General features: G+C 38.2%; 2 protein-coding genes across 4 annotated transcripts; both read right to left on the bottom strand.

Annotated features, from left to right (window-relative positions):
* Positions 1 to 64: 64 nt before the first annotated feature.
* On the bottom strand, positions 65 to 1443 carry LOC100745688 (DNA-directed RNA polymerase II subunit RPB3). The gene is made up of 5 exons (XM_003485973.4): positions 1249 to 1443; positions 1024 to 1168; positions 737 to 944; positions 453 to 659; positions 65 to 391 (listed from the first exon to the last, which is right to left on the bottom strand). Exons 1-5 carry the CDS (start codon positions 1332 to 1334, stop codon positions 207 to 209), a joined length of 831 nt encoding a protein of 276 aa, XP_003486021.1. The 5' UTR covers positions 1335 to 1443; the 3' UTR covers positions 65 to 206.
* A 602-nt stretch (positions 1444 to 2045) lies between these two features.
* LOC100744720 (reticulocalbin-2) lies at positions 2046 to 4344 on the bottom strand. Of its 3 annotated transcripts, none has more exons than XM_012394570.3 (4): positions 3983 to 4344; positions 3265 to 3491; positions 2564 to 3167; positions 2046 to 2489 (listed from the first exon to the last, which is right to left on the bottom strand). In XM_012394570.3, the coding sequence occupies exons 2-4, from the start codon at positions 3482 to 3484 to the stop codon at positions 2318 to 2320; spliced, it is 996 nt and encodes a 331-aa protein (XP_012249993.1). In that variant the 5' UTR covers positions 3485 to 3491; positions 3983 to 4344; the 3' UTR covers positions 2046 to 2317. The 3 variants fall into 3 exon arrangements, with proteins under 3 accessions (XP_012249993.1, XP_012249994.1, XP_033174260.1); XM_012394571.3 differs by having other exon boundaries at positions 3265 to 3503; positions 3983 to 4244; XM_033318369.1 differs by lacking the exon at positions 3983 to 4344 and having other exon boundaries at positions 3265 to 3649.
* Positions 4345 to 11372: the final 7028 nt, after the last annotated feature.

Raw genomic sequence — 11372 nt, 5'->3', positions numbered from 1 at the left:
ACAACTTTGTTTTTTTAATATAAATTATGCCTAATTAATAATATAATTTTTTTTTAATTATGAATGTTTTATTTTATTTTTTTATTATGGGAATAAATGATACAGAAATAGTATTGCAATACAAGTCATGTCAATGTAAATTTTAATTTTTATAAGAATATAAAGAGAGTAGCTTAAAATACATAAATACTAACAATATATTTCATTCAATGATGAATACTTAAAGCATCACTTTGAACTTCATGACTTAATTGTGTTTGTAAGTTAGACAATTTATTTTTCAATGCTGCAATGCCCATCATGACAATATTCTCAGGCTTTAGAGCTCCGCTACTTTCAACATTGAAATAATATTTGTTTGGTTTAGCTTCCCAATTAAATGGTGCCTCATCTAAAACATTTTACGATTGAATTTAGTATGGAATCAATGTTTGTAATAAAGTGATACTTACATTGATCTTCTTCTAATTCACTGTATTCTGATTTTGGCCATTCATCAGGTTTTGGAAATAGCGTGTGTCTCATAGAATTATCTGGATCATACTCAAAGCTTACACCAGCTGTGGGATTCCATTTTGCATGTTCTTTTCCAAAACCTTTCTTTGCATATGCTCTTAACTTTAATTCTTGACCCTTTCTCAATTTTACTATCAGTATTTCTAGATAAGAGTATGTCAATTCATGTTGTATAATGCATTATAAAAGTAATGAATATAATATCTAAATAAATATATACCATCTGTTTCTCCGTATTCACTAGCATCATCTTCTCTGTGCCTGGATGTAACAGGAAGTACCCTTGGATCACTGGATTTAAAATCTGCAGTGGTTACATGTCGCGTTTGATCTTCTGTACACTTTACATCAAGTGTGAATTCCACGCTACACTCTGGACAGAAATCCATGCATTGGCAGTCCCTTGTATATTGTATCCTATCAACAACCTAAATAATTTTAATACCAACTTTCCGTTTTCATTAAAAAATCTTAAATATATCGAAGTATTGATTTTTAATTATTTACATCATCACTTATCAATGGTATCATTCCGATCCTATGTGCTAAAAATTCATCGCTCAACACGGTTGAATTGGCTTCTAATTGCACCCAATCAATGGCCATAGTAGGTGTCTCGGCAATAAAGACGCGTCTCATACTATTTGCTACACTATAAAAATTAAAAGTTTAATAAAATAAGAGAAGAAAATAAAAAAGAATTTAGTTATCATTCAATATAACCTATCTTACCTCAATTCTGTATCTTCTACTTGAAATTTCACATTTTCTTCTGTTAAATCTGAAATATGAACTGATGGTTGATTCGCGTATGGCATTTTACCGGATTCCTTATATTGAAATCAATACAAAATATGTTTTTTAGTTAATACCAGCTCAGTTAATACATATATTCCTTTTACAGTCTTAAATTACTGTTGTTCTTCCTGCTATAGGTATACATACATAGGCTATAAATTAGGAATGCAGCGCCGCCATGAAAGATCTAGTTTGAAAATAGTCTTTTAAAAAATATCAGAAAATATCGTTTAATTCCTTTCTACAATAATGTAAAGGAAAAACTCATGTTAGATGTAGTGTACATTTTATTAAAAAAATTTCATTACATATCATTCGTGACATAATACGAAAAGTAGACAAAACTGCAACAAAGAGTATTTATGAATATTCAACAACATAAATCATTTTACATATTCTGATACACATAGTTTTTGATGAAAATGATTCATGAATGGAACTGAATGAATAATTTATATATATGATAATATACACACATACGTATGTGTAAATATTCAGTAATAATTAGTAAAATCTAACACTTTAAATTACTATTTTTCTAAATTCTTATACCTCACTTTCACTTATGTTTGTAAGTTCACGAAAAGAAAATGACATCAATGCATGCACGTATAAGCGATCATTTTACGTAATAAATAATAAAAATGAGATAGTATAATTTTGGTAACTCTTATAAACAATACTAACTTTTATAACATAAATATTAAAGTGCTAACATTTGTATAATATGCTTTATATGGCACTAAACTTTTGTAAAAATTGGAAGACTGTGGTTTGTGAAACTATTTGTTGAGTATCTGTAACAAGTTCGTGCAATTGTAAATGATGTTATACCAGTGTTAATATGAATGTATTCTAAATGCAGTATAAATAGGAATACTAAAACATATAAGAGCTGAAAGCATAGCATTAAGAATTATTAAAAATATTTTCAGTCATGTAAGTTTTTGACAGCTATTACGAAAGGAAGTAAAATTTTGCTAATGCATTTAGCAATGGATTTTCAAAGTTCGTCCGTGAAACGCTCAATGTCTTGTAAATGATCTCCATAATCTGTAGCTTCACTACCAACAAAAGCATCGTGGTGGTCTAAAATTTCATCAAACGACAATCTATTATCGTGATCGTCGTCGGATGCGGCGAATAGATGATCGACTTCATCGCTTGCAATTTCCCTAAAATATTTAATGATGTCACATATATTCCTAAGTCATTAATTAAAAAATATTTTATGTAAATATTTACTCACTCGTTACTAGGCACAAGCCAAGAAAGTATTTCATCAGAATCCAATCTTCCATCTCCATTTTTATCATGTTCATAATCGAATTTATCTTTTTCTATTAACAACCACTCTTTATCTTCAGCTTTAGCTCTATTTCCAATAAATTCTTGAAAGCTAATAGACCCATCTTTATTTGTATCTTTGTCATCCAGAGCTTGCTTCAATAGGAGTGGAAACATTCTTGGTGTTTCTTCGGGATGTGTATAAGCTTTAAATTCTTCTGTATCAAGATAACCATCTTTGTTTATATCAGCAGCTTGAAAGGTTTGCTTGTCGTCAGTGATAAGTTTGTCATCCACTGCTAAATCTTCTGGATCAGTGCCATATGTATCTTGAAGAATTTCATTCCAACTGACTTTACCATCTTCATCTGTGTCGGCATCCTCTAATCGATCTTGAGATTCCTCAGCAGAAAGCATGCTAAAAGAACGCAGAATCCAAGCCTTCAGTTCGTTTCTCTCAATAAATTTATCATTGTTCAAATCCATCTTTGTCAATAAAATTGCTAAACGTCGTTTTGATTCTTTTGTTGGAAGTTTATCAAATTCTTCTGCCTCCTTTACGCTTCCTATGAAAAGTGAGAAACATGATTTTGTTGATAAGATCTTGGTTTTACCGTAATAAGATCTTGGTTTTTTATGAATGTAATATAATATAAAGAATACCTAAAATAGCTTCATGATCAAACTCCTGATGATGTTCTCCTCCGGCGTAATGGTCCATGTCTCGTGGACTAAATGCACCATCCTCTGTTCTTTCATTGCTGCTCTGTTTGTTGTGCTGATGAGAGTGTATATGTGCGGAGGCTGCATTTCCGAATGAAAATGATCCCAGAATCGTGAAGATAAAAAGAAGAATTTCTACACGCATTTGGCGTGTACCCATTGTAAGCCTTGGGAAAATTCTAAGAATTAGGATAAGAAGAGATAACCTCAGAACAAGAAAAATTTGACAGGTGCACTGTTATCTACACAGTATGCCATAACGACTTCTATCGACTGTTTGTCGTTACGCATGTCGTATAATCGTTCTCGAAAATCGATTTTGATAAGATTTAAATTTGACAATTTTTCATAGATTTCCCTATTGCTATTGAAAGCGACACGTTTAAGTATAAAGTGCTCATGTGAAATATATTTATAATTAATGTGAATTCACTTTTGAATTATGAAAATAACAAGATCTAAACAGATTGTTTTATGAGATTTGCAGTCAAGGATAAGGAAAATATAATAATAGGAGATCTGAGTGAGTACTAATAAGATGTTCATGCAAAAAATTCAATGTATATTAAACAAAGGTTGTATGTATTATATGAAGCAGAAATATAACAGTTTCCAATTTTGAGTTTATACTGTATATTATTTAAGTAATTTTACTTACTTATTAAGAAATCTTTTAAAATTGATTGGTCATTGTAACAAATTGTAATTAGAAGAATTCTCAATTTGCTCTTTGAGTTCACGTTTTTGATAATGGGACGAAACTTCACTTTCGTTCAGGGTGTCAGTAGTACACGCGCGTGTTGGAATATCAGTGCTTGGTACGTCGCGCCGTGAAAAGAGATGAAAAAAAGAACGTCAGGTCTACCTTAGCCACGATCAGTATGTGCGGTCATGATTTTGTTCTAGGGTGAGCGTTCAAAAATAGATATACTAACACGCGTTCAATTTATTTCTAACTTCAGTAACCATCAAGCAAGCGACATAGATAGGACAGGAAGAGACTGAAGACCGTAAAGTATCATAATATCCGTTATTTTCTGACTCATGATAATGATTTGATAAGCTACGAAGATGTAAAGCGGAAGTACGCACTCTAAAAATATCAGTTAACAATATTTTTAGCTCAAAAGCGTAGTTCAGTTCCACTTTTCCATTTTATCGTACAGGAATTACAGTTTTTTTAACATAAAGGTATAGAATTTTGAACGTCTATTTTCCACATATGTAAAATAGTATAAAGTTGAGTAAAACTACTTTTAAAACTAAGCAGGATATCGATTTTATTGCTATAAAAAAAGAATTTTATCGAAGGCCGTCTGAAAATGTCAGCTTCTTTGAATGTTTTAAAGTTGTCTTTGAATTTATGTTTTTTAAGACTTTTTTGCTTTTTTTGATGAGTACTGTCACAGATACCTCGTCTGGATCAGGTCCCAAAAGTTTGTTTCCAATTTTTATATACACCCTATATATCTATGTTTGTCATTATATATATATATGATTACATTTTTAAATGCAACTGTTCATTTTTAGATTTTTGAATTTCAATTTACAAATTTTAAATCTCTGAACTAGAAATAAAATTCAAGTTTTATTATTAAGGATAAAAAGTTTTAAATTTTCACATTTGTTCTGTTTGTCCCTATTGTATTCTATTTCCAACTGAAACGTTTTTAATGTGCTAATCTAATATGTAAATAACTTTGTTATAGATTTATCTTATGTCAGAAGTATATACATACATAGTGCTATAAATTATATATGTACATTGTACATGCATATACAGATAGCATTGCATATGTAAGCACTGGTATGCTACTACTTACTATGTTTGTCGTAACAAAACGCAGAGGGCGTAAGAAACACTCTGATTTTTTCCACGTCGGTATTTCAGAACCCGAGGCGCAAAGTTCTATTTAATGTCCACTTTGCCTTTAATCAATGATTGCATGTATCACTTAATTGTTTTCAGAGTATTTCTTAAAATATTGATTGTTTTCTAAATAACGATGAAAGACAATATGATGATTTTTTTTTATTAAACAGTTGGAAAGTAATATATGCAATCATTTTTATTATCGGTCTTAAATCTTGCGTAATGGCTATACGTTTCGACTGCAAACGATGAAATTATGCCGGAATTATTATGATAATGTTGCAATTCCATACGATCGCACAATTCTTCATGATCTATTGGTGGCCGATAACTTATCCCTTCAGAACAGTTCTGCATTTCGGAGGTCTCGGACGATAAAATCGACGATTCGTACCCCCGGTTAATAACACAGAAATTCATTATTGGAGGACAATTTCGCGTTGTCTGCTGTCGTCACCAATACACTCGTCGAATAGGGAGTGTTAACAATTAATTTTACGTTGGTGAAAATTTATTCCGTTCTCGTTATGCTTTCCGACGTGTGTTCTTCCCTTTATAATGCTAATTGTCAGAACGTTATTGTTCGCCGTCCGTAAAATACAATCGAACGATAAAATTTGTTAAACATCGCCGGTCAGCGAAATATTTCAATTTTCTCTATGGCGCTGTGTAACGCGGATGCTGTAAAATATCATCGGGCTTTCGCGATTTCCCGCCGCTACCGTATTTTTCCAATTTTCGAACCGTCGGCTTTTTTTCATTCCCGCGATCAATTTTCCAGCTTCACTGACCCCGTAATTATTTAGCGAGAAAATCGCCGAAGGTGTTCTCCTGTTTTCTTTTCTCCGTCTGCGGTGAAATGATATGGAGATTGGGAAAAGTGCGGTCGGTCAGAACTGATTGGCGAAACGGAAATGCGACTGTTTTATATCGGTGACCGTAACCGCGAACTGTACTGATTTCGAGATCAAAGTCAAGTGTCAATTCCATCAGGCTTGCAAATTCGTCGTTCACCCTCTCTGCAGAATGACAAATGTTTGCCTGGTAAAATATCCAAAAGTTTGACTACGTTAATCTTTATATTCGCTAGTGTCGCGTCCAGCATTTACCACTTGCTCCGCTTACAACTTTTCTACGATCATATAAAGTTCATTCACTTGCGAAGAAATTCAAACGTTCATAAGCATTCTCTCCCCGCGTCTGTCGAACAATGTAATACCCAAAGGAAAAGCCGTTGAATTCGACATTCGATCGACTCTAACGAATCCGTCGTCGACGAGTTCCTCAAGATATTTTCGATTCCGGTGGAATATTCCGAAGCGGAGAACGCAGACGCTTGTGATTTTTCCCAATGGTTGAGACGGGGGACGAGCAGCCACTGAAAGCATTCCTTCTGACATTCAAATGCTCGATGCACGAACGAAAAAGGATACGTAAAGCCCGACGCCGCCTATTCATCGCTCAAAGGGATCATTTATCAACATATTTGATATGCTCCTGGCCGCGTTAAACCCGACGGAGGAACCTTACCCGCTCTCTCTCTCTCCCCCTCCGGCCGAGCTTCCATAGAAATAATATGCTAATCGCGCGAAGGCGGAGTTTAAAAAGTGCTCCGATAAATTCTCCGGACTTTTTGACGTAATTTCGCCCCTTCGCGCTGCCGCCACCAAATATTCTTTTTACGCGGTTTCCGACGTCTTAAGAGAACTTCGCTTCTGCACCACGGTATATCAGCCGGCGGAATATATTTTTTTGCTGGATTCCAACCGGATGTCACGACCTGCTTCGCGGGCAAAGGATTCTAAGCCGACTTCCTTCGCATTCCCTCGCGGAAATCGCAAGAAGACGTTTCGGTTGTATTTCACTGACAATTCCACGCCCGTTCTTAGAGAACAAGATTTTGGTTAGTAAAAAACGTTTGAACGATTCGAAACATTGTCCAGCGCGGCGATTTTTCGATAGCCAGCGAGGTTACGAACTTCGAAACGTCATACTTAAGTGATTGACACGACACGTTAAGATCATTTACAAATCCCCTCATCGGCACTTATGCGCGCGGTGACGCATACGCACATATTTATGCACCCCTACCCCATACGTGGCTTGCCCTCATACATACATCGGTCATATTAGCCGCAAAGCGGAATACTCGGAGTGGTCCCGTTTGTTTATGCCTACTTTTGTGTCGAATCGTTCCGTGCTTCTTAAAACTTAATGCAAGATTGTGTCCTCGCTTTCAAAAATGAACCGGACAGAAAATTTGCAAGAATTAACTTAAAAGATAAATTAGTAGAGTAACGTTATCGAGTGATATGAAAATTCGGATTGTTAGGTAGAAAATTGGCTGGACCAACGTCTGACAAAGAAACGCTAATTAAAGTGTATCGTTAATAAAACGTTTGTACGTTGTTTATTCTCTTTTCCAAATATAAGTTTTCCAATCTAGCTTTTAATTTATCCCGAACTTCGGGACTATCGTCAACGCAATGACATCGGACTAATCCCTCGGTCATTCAATTCCGAAACGCCACGTCAGCGGGACACTTTCAAGCATATTGAGGCTGGATCGTGTAGCCGGTCGCCATTTGCTTTAAGCCCTCCTTTCCATATTTATCTTGGTCTCCTTCATTACGGGGCCACTCGAAGATTTCTTTTCCTCTTCTTCTCTTTTCCTTTTTATCGTTCGGTATCTCCGGGATTATCAGCCTATTCGGCAACGAACGCCGCCTCCGCTATTTGGAACGAACACGCAGATTGCTTTTGCGCGCCAGGGGAATTTACGAGCGGCGATGATAATTCTCTGAGGAAGCATAATCGAATGGCTTTCATAATAATTTCCATGGGAGCTGGTCGGACGAGTCTTCTTCTCGATACTACGAGTTTGAATAACAAAGGGAATATTCCAACTTTATTTCACTTAAAACGTATCGATTGCTTTTAAAAACAAGAGATGTTCGTAGAGTAGAATTCTCCATTCCGTTTCACTACGAGAGAATGAACCGGAAATGTTGGAACTGTCGGTGGTATACGACGAAATATTTCGAGGCGTTTCGCAGAATCGTAAGGGTGTTCGACGTTTCCGTGGCGCGGTTGTCTCAGCCGAGGCCATACGCCCCGCGATTTAAGTCGTCAACTTTTATGGGGGTAGTTTTCGCGGAGACGGTCCGCGGCAAGCCACATAAAAGGGGGTGGAAGTTTCTGGTAATATGGCGGCTTCCCGTGGAATATGGCGGCAACTGTATACAAGAGATAGCGACAATATTGAGGCGACGGGAGCGCCGAAGAAAACCAACTGGATTTTGGCTCTAGTTCGTGTCGATCTTAGGTCACTGTCCTTCTTTTCCTTTATTTTCTTTTGCTTTGATTACAGTTCGTGCTACGAATAAAATATCTCTGTTTCGAAATCAACAGAATCAAGAATAATTTAAAACGCGAATTTATATTTTAATCCAAACTATTTCCTGATTTTCTCTGTAATCAATCGAGCAACCATATCTTCGTTAAAGTCCCATTTCGGAAGGAGATACAGAATTTCTTAGCGTTGCTCAGCGGCTGTCGATGACGCGGATTAAGAGAAATACTGCACTCTCAGTGTCGACGTTCGGAGGCCGTTGATTGCATCTGGCATTTGTGTCACGCCCTTGAGTACCCAGTCGATATGCCTGGACAAATTGGGAATTGGTATTCTGCTCGTGGCTGTCGCGACGGCCAGACGGATTTGCGAAGGAGCACATCGGGCTAAAGCACGGAGACCGGCAACAGTTCCCTCGCACGAGGGGCCCTCTGGACAAGGCTGACCCGTGTGGATCCGTTAAACTTGGTCAAATCGCTTCCCGACGATCACCTCGCACCGGAATACTAACGACTGGCAAAAGAGGAGCGTACGTTGCCAAGCGTTCTTTCTTCTGACGGATCGTTAACCGGTCATGGAATCTGGAGACACGAGGAATTCGAATTAAGTCGGCAGCGAGCCACCGAGACATTTAAAAGTGAAATTCTTCGAGGATAACGTGGTCCACGATGAAACGATTAGAAAGATTAGCAAGCTCAAAGATTCTTCTGTATTGTAATGGAATTCTTTTCGCGAAGGAACGTCCGTTCCGTTTAAACGGAATACTTGGTTCGACCTTTTTGTTATCAGCAGGCCACAGCTCGAGGCAGCTTAGCACGAGTACCCTCGTGGTATCGATATCCCGCGGCTCGATTCTGCTCCTTTTCGGGAATATGGCAGGCCAGGCGGCGGTGTAAAAACTTACAAGCCGTATTTCGAGCTGTCGTGCCGAAGGTTTCGGCCGTCCTTTCCGCTCGACATCCTCGAGCACATGCGGACGCGGAAGCCGATTGGACGAACACCACGATCCGCAAAAATGCCACGATCTATACAGGGATGAATCCTCTTTCGAAAAGTTTGGCTCTCAAATTGGCTCTAAACCAAGTGAAATACGAATACAAACGTTGGATTCGGAACGAATAATTTCTCAAAATATTCCTGATAGAAAATGAAGGATAGGGGGAAGATAATTTCTATGGCGGTGAAGGCTCGAGATTAAGAAACGTTTTCCATCGAAACGACCCGGAAACGTCCATGTATCTTGGGGAAATTATGACAATATCCCGGATTGAGTTTCGCCGGGGACTGTACTCTGATTTACTTCCGACCGATTCACCAGGAAATCGAATTACCTCCGCGGCGGGCACGCGGCGAAACCTCGAATTAAGAAACACTGAGAGCTGCGGAAAATATCGAGCCGATATAAATCAAGACCTCCTAGAAACCTTCTTTTTCTCGTCCCGATTCTACATTCATTATCGCCGACGATCGATCCTCGTTTCCTTGTTAACAAACAAGCCTGAGTGCACGAGAATCGATTCGGGACACGCAAATAAGAAGAAACACCAACGATAAATCACCGTATCTTTCGAGTCCACTCATTAATCGGTTTCAATGCGCAATGGCGAGGCACTCGAATTCCGTTGAAAAAAAAAAAAAAAAAAGAAAAAAAGAAACGCAGAGAAGAACGAATAGCAATGGGTATACAGGGAGCACATATTAGACGCGAATATTCCTCTGGTAGGTACATGTAGATATTTCCTGGGATTTTATGTCCCGGAAAGGAGGAGCATGTAGATAGTTAAAAACTTGGTTCGATTACCCATAAAGCGCGCTCGTTCGGCATTCTGTTTCTAAGGTACTTAGCTAGATTTTATTTCGCCTGCTTTACGACCGCGATGCTTCTGTCTTGTAACTCGACTCGGGATGCGTGGGATTTTCGTGCATACGTCTTGGCTAGGCAAACTATAAAAAAGCTATAGATCCCACTCGTTATGTAGCCACATATTAAAAACTTTGCAATACTCTGCCTTAATCGGTGGACAGATCAACGCGAGGGTAATTCTCCGGCTGTTTGAGCAACAACGTAGTGTCGAAACATAATGTAGAGAAAGAATCCATGAAATTCCGGATTTTGTCCAGCAAGTTGGAAAAGGTGGGACAAACAGGGATTTTCATTCGGTCGGAATATCCGTCTAGCACTTTAGCCTCGTAAAATCGTGAAACGATAAGGAATTGATATGGCGGTGCTCTTTTGCCGTCAAACTGATCTCTTTTACCTCTTAGCAGGTTTAAAGAGGCGACCACTCGTGGACGTGCCAAGTTAGGAGAAAGTACGCGACCCGTCCTTCGCTGGATCCTGTGCTTAATGGTGCTGAATCACAGATTGCGCGCACCCCTAGATTTGAATTTATTATCAACCCTTGCCTGGAACGAGCACGCTGCCGTTGGATGGCGATCGTACGGTCGAAAGAATAATTCCCCTTCGTCGTCGATCGAGTCGAGTTTTCTCCTCTCTTTCTCTGACGCGGAAGTGCTCGGTCTAAGAGGTCGAAATTGCAGATTTCCGCCAGAAGGGTTGAACTGTTCAGCTTCTAAGAAATACAACAAACGTTCGAGGAAAAGGGGAGAAGTTGCCACACGTTTAAACGTTTCACTAGCGAATACATGCCGATTCGTGGTCGGCGTTTGTTCTTAAAATCGGACGCGATCCAATCGAATTTTCCACGTGTTCACCGTTCGGTCGGTGGCCACGGTTCACAATGGTTAATTGCATAAGCAAACACACGGGCGTCGAACGAATGCACTGGCCACTCATTCACCGGACGCGGTCTATCGTCGGCC

This window comes from Bombus impatiens, unplaced genomic scaffold (assembly GCF_000188095.3).
Source record: "Bombus impatiens unplaced genomic scaffold, BIMP_2.2 scf_0091, whole genome shotgun sequence".
In the NCBI taxonomy this organism is placed as follows: Eukaryota; Metazoa; Arthropoda; class Insecta; order Hymenoptera; family Apidae; genus Bombus; species Bombus impatiens.
This window is presented reverse-complemented; position numbering and strand designations above follow the sequence as displayed.